Genomic DNA, 19628 nt, shown 5'->3' on the forward strand with positions numbered 1-19628 from the left:
CAATATTACTTTGATAACGGTATCTAACTCACAAACTAACACATAGCCTGTGAGACTTTTTGATTCATAACAACGTATACATATACAGTAACAGATGTGGCTTGTTGTTAAAATCTGTTTTTTGGTAACTTTATATTAGAACTGTCAGACTGCAAATAAACTCCTTTGCAGAGTTTACAAATAAAACTCCACATAAGGTTTTTCTAACATAATGAGGTAGCCAGAGAGGTTTACAACATTACATTAAAACAAAAATATACTGGAAGTATTGTCAGATATAGCAGTTTCCAATCTAAAATGCTTGTTCCTCTATCAGCATGTGGATAAAATGCATGAAATTTACAGCCACTCAGATTTTTTTTTTAGATTGGACGTCATCAAAACAAAAAAATTAAAGCGCTTTGATCACACGCTGTAGCCTACATACTGCAGCAGAAATAAAGCCTCTGAAACATCTGCACATGATCACATAGGACAACAATTAGTTTTGCGTAACTTCACCAAACTAATAATACTAACTTTACTATTTATAGCCTCTGATATTGATATTCAGTCTCCCAATGGATATCTCCGCTGATTAAAATGTGTTTTGCCGACTGATCCCTAAAGTCCGGATCAACCACTTTGCTACCTTTGATCTGGATTTCCCCGCGGCTCTATAAAAGTCCCATTATTCCTTCAGTTTAATAGCAAGCTTATAACAGCAGCAACTCCAGCACTTAATAGGAACACCATGTTCCCGCTGTGTTTCCAAGGTGAAACCCTGAATGAAAGCGTCTGGTGAGGTCAAAAAGTTAGCACGTGCTAGCTTGTTCCTTCTTTTTTTGTATCAATCTTCCCTTCTTCATTGTCTACTAATTAAGTAATTCTTCCCTGACCCTTCCCCTTCTTTTTGATCCCTTTTCTCCTTTCCGTCGCGGAGCATTACTTACTTAAAGCGACAGGTCACCCAAAAACACAGAAGGCATATTTGCTCTGTTATCTGTGGTGCTGTTCAATAATCTAAATCGTTCTGGTGTGTTGCCAAGTGTTGGAGATACCTGCCGTAGAGATGTCTGCCCTTCTCTTAATGAAACATAGTAGGCTACTTGGCTTGTGGTGCGCAAGTGTACCAACAAAATTAAAAACACAACAGCAATGTTTCTTTCTACTAAAGTACACCTGCTACAAAGGGAAGCGTGCATCCACCTCCTTTTGCACGTGAGCGGGTGTAATTTGGCAGTAATACAGTTGTTTCTACATTAAACTGATCGTAACAAGGTGTCTGGATTATCTTGATTATTGTGATAGCTGGAAAGAAATATTGCTGATGAGTTTTTTTTTGCAATCTACATTGATGTTACCGGAAGTAAGAGCAGAAAATGATTTCGCGGTGTCTCTTAAACACAGCTTTTGACAGAGATTTGATTAAGGCTTATTGGTTCTTTCTAACTAGATATTTCCTCTGAAGTATTTGGTTGTGTTGACAGTGACTTACAGTAGTTCCTGTTTCTTCAATGGGTCAGAACACTTCAATGACGCATTTATGGAAGCCACAGCATCATTTGTGTGGCTGTTTAACACAGATCAAACGTAGCTGAACCTCCTGTATAGTAGAGGGAGGTGTGCAGATACATTTTAGTGTTACAAAATGCATGTCTCTGCCTCATACTTTAACCAACCAATGGAAAGTCCAGGTTCATTGCACGGAAATCTATAAAAACTTTTTTCAATTAAGCACAAAATGACAGCCATGAAATTCAGTTAGTGAGATGTGGGAACATTTCTTGGTAGCTTTCCTAAATAATAGATTTTTCTTACAGTTCAATTAATATAATGCGACACTTTAGCATTTTAAAGAACCATATGATGAGGGAGGTTTAGATGTCAGATTTGATACTAAGATCAACAAATATAATAAACAAAAACAATGAAGGGGCCTCGATGTTCAATTTACAAAAAGTATCAGATAGTCAGATGTTTTACACAAACTCTGGATAGGCCTCATGTCTAGCCTGGATCTGTAAAAGAAACACAAACCTATATTGGCAATACTAACAATTGTCTTCACACACACACACACACACACACACACACACACACACACACACACACACACACACACACACACACACACACACACACACACACACACACACACACACACACACACACACACACACACACACACACACATTCCAGCCTTGTAAATATTGCATGTGTACGCCGGTGTAACCCCCTACAGGCTGAATGTTTCTAGTGTATAGAATGGTTGTTGTATTATACTGAATAATAAAGAAGAATTTAACATTTCTCACTCAAATTAAATCCAGAATATAAAATATATACGCTCACAGTACTATAATCTATCTTCACTAATATTCACTAACATCTTGAACTAATTTAAGAACCAAATATTGTAAAAAATCCATTAAAGAGTATATTAGATCTTTTGAGATCTGCTGTTATTGCCAACCGGACCGTACTCGCAGCATCCTTCACAGTATTTACATGTTGTATTCAAATGTTTAACCTACGTCACCTAAAGCTGCAGCATGCCCACGACATGAAAAACAGGCTTTTCTCGTCCTGTGTGTGTCCAGAGGAGTGACGTTTCAATGTTGCCATCATTGTGTGTTTGGGGTTTCTGTGTTTTTGCCTATGACGCACACGTGTGAATGAGTTACGAGTGGTTTATTGTGCGTGCTGAATCTATGCATAGCCAGCGTGTACCGAGTGACCCGACTGTACTTTATTTGAGCTTCTCCGTGTGTGTTGTCGAGTGAGGTATTCATGTGCCTGCTTAAATCGTCCCGCAACATGAAGAAACCAAGTGCTGTGTTTAAGTGTGAATGTGTGTAAAGCCACAGAATATTGTAAAAGATATCGTAACTTTGAGATATTTGAGTGACTCTTGTCTTTGTTTAGTGCCTCTTGTCATTTGCCGACACTCCTAATGGCACCTTTTTCTTGAAACGTAGGGTATTCACGAAACATTTTCACACACCCGACTGAACAACAAGTGGCTGGCCTGTGATATGCTTTGGAGATATCTATAATGTATAAAAACTATGAAAGTGATTTTCCAGATTAATATAAGTAGCATAATGAGTGCTGATGGCGCTCTGTAAGTGAGTGGTGTTTCAAATAGCATTATTCAAGTCTGTGGCACAGCAAGGAGTTAGTGAGTGATCAGATGAAAGCTTTGTGTGGGTAACCAACAGGGTTTGGTTGTGGTGAGCATTTGACGAGAGACTGACGTAAAAGCATTCCCATGCACCACCGCTACTGTACAGTATTATTGTCAGTGATTGTAATACCAAGCCACTCCAGTCAGAGTGAGTAGGGTTGTGAGAGAGGCAGGACAAGCCAGCATCTCAAAGAAGGCTCAGTCTGGTGGGTTATTGGAGATTCTGGTGTGTTACCCACCAATAACTAATAGATCACTACTAGTTTTACTACCACTTCTTGCACTATGTGAGTCATCTCTGCCCTGATCTTCTCTGTTTACTTCTGCTGTTCTGGCCTTGGTGTGTGCGTATATGTGTGTGAGAATGTGTGTGTGTGTGGTGTGACATCTCTCTGTACTCCCTTTTTGCACAACACTTCACACACAGATGTTTTGTAAAGAAAATATTTGTTGTTTCTTTATTTCATGTCTAAAGGAATACTAAGAATAAACAAGCGATTATGACATTTCCGCCGTCCTCTTGTCTTTGTTTTCCTATTCTCAAACAGTTTCTCTCCCTGTCAGTGAGTCGTCTCACTCAATGTCAGCCATCAGTGTCACGCGCCACTTTCTCACCCTTCAGGCCCCACGTGCCGCTAATACCAGCTTCTATACCCTCGCAGGACACATCATAGCTAAGCAGCCACAACAGAGATATTTATAGCCGAACGGAGGTGACATCATAATGTTCACACTTGCTATGGACCTCAGAGAGCCAGCAGCAGATAACAACCTTCATTTCAAGCAAATATGTATTTTACTTTTTAAGTAACTGTAAAAGATCATTTAAAACAGAAAACATACTTGTATAGGCATGTTTTATGTTTGTACTGAACAATCATTTAACAGTTTTTAAGCAAGTGGTATTCACAGTATACAAGTAGATAACTAACGATTGCTTTCTTTGTAAATGAATATGTTATTTTCTCAATCAATGTATCATATTGTCAGTATAATGTACAAAAAAAGTGACAACAAAATTGAGGTGAAGTCATCTTTTTCTCAATCAATTAATCCTTCTGTTGTTAAAATGACAGGAAATTGAAAAACGTCCAAAGAAAATTGAAATGCTGTTATTTCACACAAGATGAAAATGATTTTATACTAACCATACTTAATTAATAGTTGCCACTTAATTATCTTGTCTCTTAAGCCCTGCCCAAAAAATGATATATACTGTAGTTTTATTAACATGAAATGAACAATTTGTGTTGTAAACCTCTGCATCAAATGGAAGGGTTAAAAATCTTAAGGGCCGCCACGTTCCTCCCTTCGTCTGCGTCACACGGGTTAAAGAAGGGGAACAGAGCCACGTCGACATACTCCATGGAGAAGGTGTAAATAGGCGACATGGTGACAGCGTTATAAAAAGACACCTCCTCCTTCTCACAGTCTAAGAACAACCCGATGCGGACGAGGCGGGTGGACACGTTGACCTTCGTGGGCTCGGGGTCGGTGCAGGCCACCACAGACCCGCCCTTCATGGCCATAGTCCAGATGCCGTTGGAGGTTCCTGTCGTGTCCATCTCCCCTCGTGGGACGTCAGCTCGCGCCACGCCCAACCTCCACGCTGTCTTACGTCCCACCTCCACCTCCCAGTAGTGCCGTCCAGTGGTGAAGCTCTGGTTGCCGAACACAGAGTAATAATAGTGGAACCGCTGAGGGTTGGGCTGGCAATCCTTCGTGTCTTTATCCTCCTCAAACCACACTGAGGTGCAAGACTTGGACAGGGATAGGTTAGGATGGGCCGTCTCAGGGTCAAAGGTCATTGATGTTATACCTGTAGGCAAATAGAGATACAGTAAGTTTGTATGTGGTCAATCAAATGACAAACTATAATGGCAACACAGCGAGGAGAGTACTAGGGAACAAGGGAGGCGGGGACCAATCTGACAACTTGTCGATGAGAACTTTAAGAAAACCTGTTATGCTCATTTTAAGGTTCATATTTGTATTTAGTGCCTCTACTCTTTTCACCCTCTGTCTGAAACCAGAGCCCAGTCTGCTCTGATTGGTTAGCTGGCCGGCTCTGTTGTGATTGGTCAACCGCTTAGAGATGTCCCGCCCCTTAGCACTATCACGTGCAATGTGTTTGGGCACAGGCCAATAGAAGCGTGAGTGTTACATACTAGTGATGTCTTTCAGTGTATGTTTCAAAAGTAAATAAAGGAATCCAATGGAGGCGTTTAAGGCAGAGACACATTTGTTTGGAGAGATATGTATCAAGTTTAAGGTTTGAATTTGTTTGCACACATGCACATGTAAATGGGAGATAGTGTGAACATACTTGGGTAGAGCCAGCTTTTCATGTGCTTCCATATCCGGTACTGAATGGGACCCACAAACTGTCCGGAGCGCACCTCAGTGTCCACCTCTGCTGGAGGTTTGAAGCTGACCTGAGACCTGTTAGGACAAAGCAGGAAGGGGGAGGACTGAATGATGAATGGTGGAACATCGATCGGGTAAACACACCACAGTTTGAGGGTTATGGAGATGGATTGATGTGCAGAAATGAGAGGAAATGCCCAGCATGCTCACACAGAAGATTAATGAGAGAAAGGGAAAATGTGGGAGACGAAAACAGTTTGGTTGAGGACCTGCCTTTTTATGAGATCTTGAATTTCCTGCAATGAGACAAAACATTCCCAGGAGAGTTAGTGGAAATAATCACATCGTCTATTATGTCATGTTATTATATTTTTTAATCCATATAAACAACTATTGCAGTTGTCTTTAATTATTTTGGGGCAGGTTTTCTGAGAGCAATTTTTTCTTGTTCACCCCTTCAGACAAATGTGTAATTTGTTACATTGGACTTTATAAATAAAATGTGATTGATTGATTCATCCATCCATCCATCTTCTCCCGCTTATCCGTGGTCGGGTCGCGGGGGGTAGCAGTTCCAGCAGAGAGCCCCAAACTTTCTTTTCCCTGGCCACATCAACCAGCTCTGACTGGGGGATCCCAAGGCGCTCCCAGGCCAGCGAAGAGATATAATCCCTCCACCTGGTCCTAGGTCTACCCCTTGGTCTCTTCCCAGCTGGACGTGCCTGGAACACCTCCCTAGGGAGGCGCCCAGGTGGCATCCTAACTAGGTGCCCGAACCACCTCAACTGGCTCCTTTCGACGCGAAGGAGGAGCGGCTCAACTCCGAGTCAATTTTTTCTTGTTCACCCCTTCAGACAAATGTGTAATTTGTTACATTGGACTTTATAAATAAAATGTGATTGATTGATTCAGTTTGAACTAAAAATACAAGCTTTGACCTCAGCCAGATTGCTGCCTGTTCCTATTTGCTGACTCCCTTTCACTTTTAAATGAGACATTGATTGTGAAAGTCAACCGTTTAGCCAATCAATGTAATTGCTCAAAGGAGTGCAGAGGAAGAGGGGCAGAACAGCTAACAGGGTTGCTCTGCAGCTCGTCATGTTAACCTGCACAGTCACATTTTTTCCCAGCAGCTCCAAGAGAAGGAGCAATTATAGACAGTTATTTCGACAAGTCACGAGTGGTAAATTTGTCGCAGGCCAAGGGGAATGCTTGCAGTGACCCTTTGTGACCCCGTGTGTGGCGCTGCTGCTGGGGAAGGGAGTCCAAACTATTTTACACCTCTATCTTACATTAGCTCACCCTCTGTCGAAATGGTTACAGCATATTCAAGCTAATAATAAGCCACATCTCTGCATGCTAATGTATTCTCTTCCTCACTCTGAGCAGTTTGGGATGGTCCTCCTCGGTCAGTTTTTTGTTGAGGACTGATATCGCTGTCTCCAGGTCTGTCGCTTGCGCTGCTATTTTCTTCTCTCTCTCTTTCAGCGGCTTCACTTGTTTCTGTCTCTCTCTCTGAAGTCGCTCCAGATCCTTACGTTCCTCCTCATCCAGGAAACGATGGAGGTTCTCAAACTCGGATCTGACTTCTCGTTTGAGGACATCAAAACTGTTCTGAAAGAGGAGGAGTTTAGAGATGATTAATGTGAGGATATGGATCATCTTTTCTGTTTTTGAACTGTAAAGAATATACAGTATGTGCGGAGTAGGATTAGGAACACATGTTAACATTGTTTTGAGAGCTGATCAAACGTGATATGTTGTTTTTAAGTTCTGTGATCAAAGTCAGATTTCTGAAAAAAATCTGATCTATTTTCTCTCAGAAGTCAGAAGAAAATGTCACTTTTGGTCAGATCTCAAAAATGTTTTCACATGTGGCTCTAATCCTCTACCGTATATATAAATGTAGTTTTAGTCAAACCTCTTTAACTGCGTCTAAAGAGAGTATTTTAGTAAAAGATGAGGATTAATAATGCAGCAACAATACCTCTACTCCCAAAGACTCTATGAATGTCTTCCTCTCTGCTTCCCTGCATTCGTCTACCTCGTGCTTGATTCTTTTAATAGCTTGGATAAGCTTTTCCTGCAACACACACATACACACACACAGACACAAAATTGGAGAACAAGTACACATGAAACAGAAACATTACTAATTTAATATCCTGCAAACAAATACGATGTTCGAAAATGAATACAGTCACATTATGTTGGACAATGTTTCCATGTCAGCTATAACTGAAAACCATGAAACATCGGCGCTTACCTTTTGATCACTGAGAAGACTTTTACTGCAGTTGTTGTTGTTGGTGCCTTTGTAGTGATCTTGGTTCATTCCAGTAACTGCAAATTGGACAAAATAGAAATGTATTGAGCAAAGTGCAATATTAGAGGTGGACTGAGTGAGAGGGAGAGACACATTGGAGGACAACACAATACAGAGAGGGAGAGGGAGTAAAAGAAAGAGGGGGGGAAACACACACACACACACACACACACACACACACACACACACACACACAAACACACACACACACACACACACACACACACACACACACACACACACACACACACACACACACACACACACACACACACACACACACACACACACACACAGAGACATGCTAGAACAACAGTAATTTAACCGAGCAACAAGAGAGAGGACATACATCTTAAAGAAAATGAACAGGAGAAAATGTATTGACAAGCACAGATCAGGGTCCACAGCCTGACTTGAGAATATATAGATCCATTAAGAGTAGAGAGTGAAGGGGTGTGTGCGGAGAGGGGGGGGGGGGGGGCAGAGGACTTTAGCTGACAGGAGGTTAGCTGTTTTAGCCAACAGCAGCGATTTATGGCTGGAGACACAGGAGGGTCTATTCTATTTCTGTCCGCCAGCGTCTTTGGAATCAAAGCAGATTCTGTCGGTGTTGTGGGGCAGATACTGTGTGTCATATCGACAGGTTTCTTTCTTTAGGCCTGGAAAGGTAGACAGTACGTGTTTATTTTTGCAAGTAGACTCTACTAATGTCTGGAAGAGGATGCAGAAACTGAGACATCACAGCTCCTGCTTTAGTTGCAGTAAAGGATGCTCAGTTATCCCTGCTGGGGTTCATATTATCTGGGAGGTTCATACAGTCAGCATTTCTGCTCTGTTCCCCTGCAGGAGTAAATATCTGCCTCCCAGCCAAAAGCCTATCCTGTTTTTATCTGTCCATTTATCTCAACTTCTTATATATTTTCCTCTGCCTGACTCCCCCATCAACCTTGACACACACGGAGTCTGTGTGTGTGTGTGTGTGTGTGTGTGTGTGTGTGTGTGTGTGTGTGTGTGTGTGTGTGTGTGTGTGTGTGTGTGTGTGTGTGTGTGTGTGTGTGTGTGCGTGCGTGCCTGTCTCTCTGTGCGTGTCTGTGTGTGTCTCTGTGTGTGCGCGTGTGTCTGTGTGTGTGTGTGTGTGTGTGTCTGTGTGTGCGTGTCTGTGTGTGTATGTGTGTGTGTGTTTGCACTGAAGCAGAATTGCTCATCTCTGCAAATGTTCATAATCTATAATTCATGGCGCCTGGTCCTGGCACTGCTCTGATCTGCAGACTCAGAGCTCTACAGTATGCGGCAGGGGGAGAAGACACTGACAGGAGGATTCAATAAAACCAGGGGGTTAGAAACTACTCACATGTTGTTTTACTTAATCAATAGTAGTATTACTAATTTGTAAAAAATACAAGTTAAAGTCCTGCATTTCAAAATCTTACTTATTTGAGCAAGTAAATATACAAAAGTATTGGCATCAAATTATAAGGCAAGGCAAGGCAAGTTTATTTATATAGCACTTTTCAACACAAGGCAATTCAAAGTGCTTTACAAAAAACGAAAGACATTAAGAAAATGGCATTTAAAATCAGTCATTAAAAAGAAAAGCTAATAAAATAAACATTAAAAGAAAAAATACATGGATAAAAGTTACAGTGCAGTTTAAGATGTGAATAGTTCAATTAAAAGCAGCGACAAAAAGAAAAGTGTTCAGCCTGGATTTAAAAGTAGTCAGAGTTGCAGCGGACCTGCAGGTTTCTGGGAGTTTGTTCCAGATATTTGGAGCATAATAACTGAACGCTGCTTCTCCATGTTTAGTTCTGACTCTGGGGACAGAAAGCTGACCAGTCCCTGAAGACCTGAGAGATCTGGATGGTTCCTAATTTAGCAGGAGGTCAGAAATGTATTTTGGGCCTAAACCATTCAGTGCTTTATAAACCAGCAGCAGTATTTTGAAATCTATTCTTTGACACACAGGAAGCCAGTGTAAAGACTTCAGAACTGGAGTGATGTGATCCACTTTCTTAGTGTTAGTGAGGACTCGAGCAGCAGCATTCTGAATTAGCTGCAGCTTTCTAATAGATTTTTTAGTGAGACCTGTGAAGACACCATTGCAGTAGTCCAGTCTACTGAAGATAAAAGCATGGACAAGTTTTTCCAAATCCTGCTGTGACATTAGTCTTTTAATCCTAGATATATTCTTTAGGTGATAGTAGGCTGATTTAGTAACAGTTTTAATGTGACTGTTGAAACTCAGGTCAGAGTCCATGACTACACCTAGATTTCTGGCTTCATCTGTTGTTTTGAACATTGCAGACTGAAGCTCAGCGCTAACTTTTATACGTTCTGACTTGGCTCCAAAAACCATTACCTCAGTTTTATCTTTGTTTAATTGGAGAATGTTCTGACACATCCAGTCATTGATTTGTTCAATGCACTTACTCAGTGTTTGAATTGGAGCATCCTGGTGAAATTGTTACGTAAATTTGTGTGTCATCTGCATAGCTATGGTAACTTATTTTGTTGTTCTTCATTATCTGAGCCAGTGGTAGCATGTAGATGTTAAAGAGAAGAGGCCCCAAGATGGAGCCTTGAGGAACCCCACATGTCATATTTGTCAACTCAGATGTGTATTTACCTATAGAAACAAAGTTGTTTCTGTCCTTTAAGTAGGATTCAAACCAATTTAGAACTGTTTCCGAAAGTCCCACCCAGTTTTCCAGTCGGTCTAGTAATATGCTGTGGTCAACAGTGTCAAACGCAGCACTAAGATCTAATAATACTAACACTGAAGTTCTGCCACTGTCTGTGTTTAAGTGGATGTAATTAAAGACCTTTACAAGAGTAGTCTCAGTGCTGTGGTTTGGACGAAAGCCTGACTGGAACACATCCAAACAGCTATTTAAATGCAAGAAATTACTCAACTGTTGAAAAACAACTTTTTCAATGATTTTACCTAGAAATGGTAATGTTTGATATGGGCCTGTAATTGTTCATTACTGAAGCATCTAGATTATTCTTTTTTAAGAGCGGTTTAATGACTGCAGTTTTCAGGGCCTGTGGAAAAATACCTGAGTGAAGAGATTTGTTTACTATATGAAGTAGATCTGAGGCCATGCAAGGAAAAACATCTTTGAAAAATCCTGTTGGAATAATATCAAGGCAGCAGGAGGAGGATTTCAGAAGTTGAATAATGTCCTCTAGGTTTTTATCATGAATCTGATGGAATTGTGTCATGGTGTTTGAATTGATGTTAAGTGGAGATAGGGACAACACATTTGCTGTTCCTGATGCAGAGGCACTGACTGCTTGTCTGATTTTCTGAATTTTGTCAGTGAAAAAGGCAAAATCATTGCATGCCCTGGTGGATAGAAATTCAGAGGCTACTGACACTGGGGGGTTAGTTAGTCTGTCGACGGTAGCAAACAAGGCACGTGCGTTGTTTTTGTTTTTGGTAATGATGTCAGAGAAGAACGATTGTCGTGCGTTTTTCAATTCCAAATTATAAAGGCCAAGTCTCTCTTTATAGATTTCAAAGTGAACCTGGAGATTTGTTTTTTCGCCACCTGCGTTCAGCTTTTCGACATTCTCTTTTTTCTGTTTTCACGCTCATGGCCTTTCTCCATGGAGATATTTTCTTGCCAGACACTTCCTTTAACCTAGTTGGAGCAATGGCATCTATAACATTTTTAATTTTTGAATTAAAATGATCTACTAGCTCATTTACTGAGATGTTGGCAGGGGCAAGTGTGGAAGAAAAATTCTGAGTAAACATTTCCCTAGTATTTTTAGTTAAATATCGCTTTGTGGTTACCTCTTTTTGAACATTTTTGTGAACAGAAATAGAGCTCTCAAAGAAAACACAGGAATGGTCAGAGTGCAACATCAGTCACCACAACCTTAGAGATATTCAGACCCTTTGAGATAATTAAGTCCAGAGTGTGCCCCTTATTGTGCGTGGGCTCCGTCACATGCTGAGTCAGTCCATAGCTATCAAGAACACAAAACAGTTCTTTAGCCCCTCTGTCCTGGGGGTTGTCAACATGGATGTTAAAATCACCAACAATGACTAGACGGTCAAAATCAATACACACTATAGACAGCAGTTCAGTAAATTCATCAAAAAAGCTTGCACAGTATTTGGGTGGTCTATAGATATTTAGGAACAGAGCTCGAGAGGAGCATTTCAGTTGAAGGGCCACATATTCAAAAGAATCAAAGTTTCCATACGATGTCTTCCTGCATTGAAGGGAATCATTGAACAGAATAGCAACTCCACCCCCTTTCTTATGCATTCTTTCCTGACTCATAAAACTAAAGTTGGGAGGGGTTGATTCGATAAGAACAGCTGCACTGTTATTTTGTTCAATCCAAGTTTCTGTTAAAAACATAAAATCGAGATTGTGCTCAGTGATAAAATCATTGATTAAAAATGTTTTTCCTGCCAAAGACCTGACATTTAATAAAGCTAGTTTAAGTTTGTTAAACACACTATCAGTCATGTTTTTTGTAACAAGCTGTGGCTGACATGGAATCACTGCTAAATTAGATACACTCACACAAACGTTTGAGCGCTTCCTGTTTCTATGATTCACTGCTCTTAATCTATTACCTATCAACACAGATATCGGCAAAGCTACTGGCAGGCAGGGCCCCGACATGTCCTGGAAAGAGTTGAGAGTGCCATACGCCCTTGAGCCTGGACCCATCACATATCAGTAAGAGTTTGTTGTGTTTTGTACACACACATCCTTATCAGGCTTCGGAGACTGCAGATGCCCCCTCGAAGGGAGGGGAGGTGGTCGACGTAGGCACGGTGATGGAGACGGGCGAGATGGTGCGGGGGTAGAGGACATACTGCCAGGGGGGGAGGTGATTGACGTAGGCGCGGTGATGAGGACGGGGGAGATGGTGCGCGTCTCCGCGGTGATTTTGGTGGGCGTCGTTGAGGAGCGGGGGTAAAGGACATGGTGCCAGCCCTGCGTATCGCCTTTGTTTGGTCTTTGAACTCCAGGAAGGAATCGGTGCCAACCCTCTGTATCTCCTTTTTGTGTTCATCGATCTCCAGGAGGGTGGGCGAGGGTGAAAGGGTGAACGGAGTATCCTCAAAGGCGATATACTCAAAATATCAATCGTAAAATTACTCAGTGCATGATATTGACCATTTGAGAATCACAATCATACGTATTGGGATCATTTGTATTAATGTGGACCGGAGGGAGAGGGTGACGAGCATAAGTTTCACTTTCCTTTTTTATTTCAATTCCAACTTTGGTCATGAAGAATATGTTTCTCTGTTGTTCATAAAGCATAAAGCAACAGCATCAGAGCACGGTGCAGAGTCTCTAGATGAGTTTACAGTAGTCCCTCGTTCTTATTAAACATCCATGTTGTAGTCCGCTGTATAGAAAACTGTAGTTTCCATAGTTTCCCCACAGCAGCAGCAGACGCACATATCAAATTAAAGTAGCTTAACGTGAAAATACTTGAGTAAATTACAATAACCTTGAAATTGTTCTCAAGTACAGTACTAAGGCCCACTGCTAGAAGTCATGAAGGCATGTGAAGCTACTCCTGACTGAGCATCAAAGCAGCTGTAAATGCACATTTTAATTTAAAAGTAGGTAAGAATGGAGAAACCAGCTCGAGTGCGCTAGAATTTGAAAATACACCACTGAAAAAATCTGCCCCTTCCTTCAGACTTCCTTACAGAGCCCCTCCTCCAACACACACGAACGCGCACTTGACCAATGAGGGCACGAGATAAGTTTGTGCACAGATGGAAGGCTGACAGGCAGGTAGGCCATCCAGTTACTTTAGCCGGCTCAGATGATTGGTCGTGCTTTTTACAGCGCTACGGCGTACTATGACATTTTTATGAAAATTGTTTATGTATTTATTGTCAAAGCATTTAATGTATTCATTGCTATCGGGATGTTAAGAGCATTCCATGGAATATAACAACAAGTGTATCTGAAGTGAATTACCGAACCCACTTTTAATTAATCTTTTTTTAGTTCATGTTTAATTAGGAGATCTTTAATCAAAAGCAAATTAGGATTCAATATAATCCTAACATCTAATACTCACATGTTTACAGCATGTACATTTGTTTAATGTCATGCAGAAATAAACATGTACGCATTATTTCTACATAAAGGCATAGTCCTACATATATATTCATTTTCGGGATCATAAACTGTCATACAAAGACACACCATATCAGGAAAATGGCATTACAGGTATTTTATTTTATGACATTTTTCTATTTGTTTTCATCTATATACATCAGATTTGAAAAATAAAAACAGGTAATGTTTGATTTTGGTGCAGTCTAGGTTCAGCCCTTTAACAACTCTGTTATAGAAGCTTAATAAGATACAAGCCCAGAGACAGTGAAGTCAACTCCATTCCCAGCCCTGTGTGGTGCAGGCGCGAGAGGTGCCACTAGATATTAGAGGTAAAGTGGTTAATGAGCAACTCCTGGGCTAACCTAACAGGACAGGAAGAACAACACCTCTCTGAAGTGCTGCTGCAGGAGGAACAAGGTTGGTGGTTAAGGTTGGTAAAAGATACACAGAGTCAAATTACATATATTCTCTATCACTTTGGGTCATTTTGAAACAATCTTAACGTTCGATAAATCAAAACTATATTGCATATCTGCAAAAGATTACTCTTACTGTTTTTGTTATTGTGTGATGTTATTAAAGGACTGATTTTGTTTGAGGAATGCATTGATAAAGTGTTGGTGTAGGTCTGTAAACTGATTTGGATGGGGTCAATTGATTGATTGTATATGTTGTGACTCAACCTGTCCAAACATTTTTAGATTTTGCATAATTCTGCTTTATTGCAATTTTATTTTCCTTTTTTGTAATATTTTTTTATTTCACCATCACCAGATCCTTATTCAAAAGGTCTCAGAAACTCTAGAATTAGGGATTTTAATATTAAAAGTATCATCATTTGATTTGATCAGACAAACCATTGAAAACTGATTAATGGTTATACTTTAAGAGAGGCAGCAGGTGGCGGTAATGCTCCGGATCGATGGTTGCACACCGCCATTGAAGGCGTAGAAGAATATAAAAACGACGTCACAACGTAAACAAAAGCATGTCGCACAGACAGAATCAAGCTAGAGGTACCAATGGGTCTCAATAATAATAAAAACGTGCTTTGAAATGAATAGAAAGCTTGTTTGCACACTTGAAATTAATATTGGTGTATATTTTCAGCAGCTTCTGAGAACAGCAGCTCCGTTAGTTAGCGAGCTAGCTAGGTGAGCTAACGTTTAGCTTAGCATGCATACAGTAGCTTCTTATGTGGTTTGTAATGCAGTCCGAGTTACTACAATTACCTCCAGTTTATATATATTACTGTTAGCAGGTGGTTTAGTCATTAATCCATTATTTGCATCCTTTATTTTAGAAATGAACGGTCAAGCGGACGTCGAAGTTGACTACAAGCGGAAATACAAAAATCTCAAGCGAAAATTAAAATTCCTTGTTTATGTAAGTACAGATAATCTATATGTGTTCAGTCAGTCTTTAGCAATCACGTTTAGTACTTTATTAACACATATATGTGTCATTTTCTGCATTGATTGATCCTCTGCAGGAACAGGAATGTTTTCAGGAGGAGTTGAGGAGATCACAGAGGAAACTTCTCAAAGTGTCCAGGGACAAAAGGTGAGGACACATTTTTGCCATATTTATATTAATTAGACATTTTGTATTTGTACACATTTGTGTTCCAATGTTACTTTCCACCTTTTCGGTGTGTTAAAACATAACAAAATAAAGCAACCCTTTCCTCTAACCCTCACTCAGGACTCTTAGCCCAGATAAAATAACCCCCAAAAAAGAAACTCACACAAAACAATTTATTTAAGGACAATGAGAATCATTTTAAAGGTACTTACTTCAGGGAACAGATGCTTAGGGAATCAAGTATGGTCCAGAAAATATTCAACAATTAGATAATAGGCTGGAAATTGTCAGATTAAGTTGTTACGGAATTTTTCACCTTTTCTGATTGAAGAAAAATACATTGAATGATTTAGCAAGGATGTAGAAGGGGTTATAGCGTTTATAATGTGACATGATATGTCAACAGCTTGCTATGGCAAACCTAAAGGCAACAACATCAGAATCTGTAAGATGGCTGCTATAACAGGGCAGGGTTCCAGTGTAACATCAAGGGCTTTCTTTTATGTACTTAAGAAACAAAAATGGCTTATTCTAGACAAGAAAAAAACTTGAACGTGATCAAAATGTGAAGGTGAGATCACATTGTGTGTACTTGAAAATGTGTTTACGTTAAACAATGTCCTTCACTTGTTTTCTAGCTTCCTCCTGGACAGACTGCTACAGTACGAGAGGGTAGATGAAGACTCCTCAGGTAATCCAAACTTTCTTAACAGTATCGAGTGTTTATGACTACGTAAATGTAGGAGTTGTAAACAGTAGGTGGATTTATGTTTTCTTGTCTTCTGTTCCAGATTCAGATGCAACAGTTTCTTCAGAAAACAGTGAAGGAGAAGGCCCCAGGGAGAGGGAAAGAGAACGAGATGTAACAAAGAAGTAAGCCAAACATTTATACTCACTGACTTGGTGTTGCCTATTGAACCGAATGGACCACTGTGAGAAAACATGTTGCACTGTGAATGCCCTTTCTGCCACACTGAGTTTCTCTTAATCTCTCATGTACTCTTTTCAGGAGAAGAAGTAAATGTACTGTACTTATATAGCGCTTTATACAGTCTTTACGACCCCTCAAAGCGCTTTACATACTACATGTCATTCACCCATTCACACCCATTCATACAGAGCAGTGTACCTTACTCTAGGAACTAACATTCACACACACTCACACACCGTTGGCCATCGGGAGCAACTCAGGGTTAAGTATCTTGCCCAAGGATACATCGACATGTTTGCTGCACGGGCTGGGATCGAACCCACAACCTTCTGGTTGAAAGACGACCGCACTCCCTCGCAGCCACAGTCGCCCACTGTGAATGCCCTTTCTGCCACACTGAGTTTCTCTTAATCTCTCATGTACTCTTTTCAGGCGAAGAAGTAGTCCTGGAGCGTGTCTCCCATCTTCCTCCTCCCCTCATCTCTCCCTGCTGTCCCGTTCTGGTGTGAACCCCCTGCAGTCCTCAGGCTCTGGACCTTACCTCAACACTGTGAGTTTCCATCTCCCTTTCTCATATCTTAGTGCGGCCAGCAAGATGAACATTGCTGCCGCTGCCCTGTCCTCATCAGCAAACATCTGTGTTTTAATTTGGCATTGTTTATATCATTTGATTATTTTTTCATACGTTTTTATATCTTCATTTGGTGCTATTCGATGTCTATTATGGCTCCACTGTCGTTGCATTGTTCATTTTTCTTTGTATTTTTTTGTGTGTCTGTCTTGTAATGTTGCCATGCATGTGTGTTTGTGTGTTCATTTGATGTTTGGGGCCCTGCGTGTGTCGGGCAGATGCCCTTCCCACCGGAGTATTTGGCTCCTCCAGCTGAACGAGTGAAGAAAGAGAGAAAAACAAAGACGCCTAGAAACAAGAAAGAGACAACGGGGAAGGTGAGAGAGGAAGAGAAACAAAAAGATATTCATAGCTTACAAAATACATATTCACTGCTTTCCTCTTGCATATATTAATGTGCCATTTATGTTAATTAGCACCCAAGTCAATTCTAGTCGGTGGTATTTAGGTCACAGAATATATGCATAGCAACAAGGAAATACTATTTGTTTACTTTTATGTTCTCCTTAGAGAATCCAAGATGTATGTATTTAGTGTGATCCACATTAGCACTAGCATGAGCATTAGCTATTGTTCCTGATGTCACATAAACAGTCAAACAAACATTTACACACTATAGTCACATTAACACAACAAACAAAACAACTCATCCCAAGTATGGAAGTGCAACCATCCCCTTTCAACCATCTTACAGAGGCCCGATATTGGTTTTTGTGTGTCATATAGGTTGTTGTGCATGTAGATGGTCTGCAAATAAGTGTCTGCAAATGAGCATAATGTGTCCTCTTTAAGCCAAAGACAAATCTAAATGAAATTGTTTGAACACAAATATATATAATTCCTGCAATGAAGGTAAAACAAAGGTTGTAGCCAATCTTTAGTATTTTCTTGAACAATATGCACCGGCAATGAATTGGTTGAGTTGACCTTCTTGCACAATATTGCAGACAGGTGTTGATATAGTAACTCAACTTCAATATGTATTTTAAATAATGACATTCCAGGACACTGATTTGTTGATTACTGATTTATTATCTTTGCTTTGTACATCTGTAATGCAGTTATCCATCCAGTTATACCCCTCATTCCTTCATCTTATCTCCATCCCTTTGTCCTTCCTCACATTTTCACTCTTATTGTTTGCATTCCTCTCAGGTTGTTGCCCCCATGGCAGCTAATTACCCATCAGCCCCTGCGGCCCCCCCGGCAGCCAGCAGCCCGTTCAGCTGGGTTCCCCGACAGATGCTGAGCGGAGACGCAGCGGAGGAGGAGGGGGGAGAGCGACGGAGACAGTGACAGAGGAGATGAAGACAGAGGGGAGGGAGACGAGGCTGAACTGGTCATTGACCTCCCGAATGAGTGAGCCGCAGTGTGTGGTTAGATGTATTTATAAGCAAGGGATGCAGGGTTTGTACATCTGTGTGTGTGAGAGTGAAAGACAGAATGTGACTGAATGTATTTCCTGTTTCCACTTGTGGACTTTTTCCTAATTGCAGTATCACTATCAAAGAACTCTCCCAGATAGATGTGGTTTTTACATGTGGAGAATTACATGTGTGACTAAATAACAGTTTGAGGAGAAATCCACAGCCAGTGAGATGAATGGATCGTTTTTTCTGTTAACATTTCCAAGCTGCTGATTACTTGTCTAAACAGTTTATCAATCTACAAAGTGTGACTAAGACTAGGTGTGTCCTGCATATAGAGAGCTTTTGTTTATTTGTTTTGCATGACACCATCTTGGTATTGCATAAATGCTGCACTCCATTAAAGCTAGTGTAATTTAGATCTTTTCAGATGTTACGTCTTTTGTACTCGTTACAGGAGGTTCTGTCGTTTCTACTTCTACAATGTTCAATTTCTTTTACACAATGTGTCATAAGTCAAAGCTACACCCTGTCAATTCCAATGTTGTTTGCACCTTTTCAGATGTGTGTGTAAAATGTCAAACTAAAAGATTTTGTTTTAAATTGAAATTGTGTGTCACGTTTCATTCACAGATTCTATGGACACAATGCTACAACTAGTTTACATAAAACGATGTATTAAGGTTGTATGTTTGTTGTCTTAAACTAAGTGTGTAGTGTGCCCCACCCAAAGCATCACACCCTAAAAATCTCATTCCAGTCACTCATCGAGGTGTGCTACAGTCTGTGTGAACACTTATTGTACTCAGGACATGTGTACTTCACTACATACAAGCTGTGTTTAAGAACATCTTATTGAAACCTGGTTCATGTTAGTTATGCACATGTTGTTTTCTTTACTTGATTGCAAAGAGTCCTTATTCCACTCTTGATAGAAGCCCAGGGGGACATTTGGCGGATGTTTGCCACAACTCTTTAGCAACTTAAGGGCAGAATAGCTGGACTCACTCCACCTCTCCTTCATGCCAAAAAAGAAAGCTGGACATGTTTGTGTTCACTCTTACTCATGATAATTAGATAGCATGCAGATTGCTGTTAATGCAACTTAGCTATTTTATAAAAACGTGTCGCAAC

General features: G+C 40.5%; 2 protein-coding genes across 5 annotated transcripts; one reads left to right on the forward strand and one right to left on the reverse strand.

Annotated features, from left to right (window-relative positions):
* Nucleotides 1-4009: 4009 nt before the first annotated feature.
* si:ch73-54f23.4 (zinc-binding protein A33) lies at nucleotides 4010-8253 on the reverse strand. The gene is made up of 7 exons (XM_034221620.1): nucleotides 8212-8253; nucleotides 7803-7879; nucleotides 7524-7619; nucleotides 6917-7150; nucleotides 5810-5832; nucleotides 5496-5611; nucleotides 4010-4988 (listed from the first exon to the last, which is right to left on the reverse strand). Exons 2-7 carry the CDS (start codon nucleotides 7869-7871, stop codon nucleotides 4435-4437), a joined length of 1092 nt encoding a protein of 363 aa, XP_034077511.1. The 5' UTR covers nucleotides 7872-7879; nucleotides 8212-8253; the 3' UTR covers nucleotides 4010-4434.
* Nucleotides 8254-14916: 6663 nt separating this feature from the next.
* ino80e (INO80 complex subunit E) lies at nucleotides 14917-19103 on the forward strand. 4 transcript variants are annotated; one of them, XM_034221566.1, is made up of 9 exons: nucleotides 14940-14997; nucleotides 15092-15135; nucleotides 15285-15367; nucleotides 15474-15544; nucleotides 16204-16256; nucleotides 16357-16438; nucleotides 16929-17046; nucleotides 17346-17444; nucleotides 18283-19103. In XM_034221566.1, the coding sequence occupies exons 3-9, from the start codon at nucleotides 15287-15289 to the stop codon at nucleotides 18421-18423; spliced, it is 645 nt and encodes a 214-aa protein (XP_034077457.1). In that variant the 5' UTR covers nucleotides 14940-14997; nucleotides 15092-15135; nucleotides 15285-15286; the 3' UTR covers nucleotides 18424-19103. The 4 variants fall into 4 exon arrangements, with proteins under 4 accessions (XP_034077458.1, XP_034077455.1, XP_034077457.1 ...); XM_034221564.1 differs by lacking the exon at nucleotides 15092-15135 and having other exon boundaries at nucleotides 14920-14997; XM_034221565.1 differs by having other exon boundaries at nucleotides 14987-15135.
* Nucleotides 19104-19628: the final 525 nt, after the last annotated feature.

The sequence above is a fragment of the Gymnodraco acuticeps genome, unplaced genomic scaffold (assembly GCF_902827175.1).
Source record: "Gymnodraco acuticeps unplaced genomic scaffold, fGymAcu1.1, whole genome shotgun sequence".
Classification (NCBI taxonomy): Eukaryota; Metazoa; Chordata; class Actinopteri; order Perciformes; family Bathydraconidae; genus Gymnodraco; species Gymnodraco acuticeps.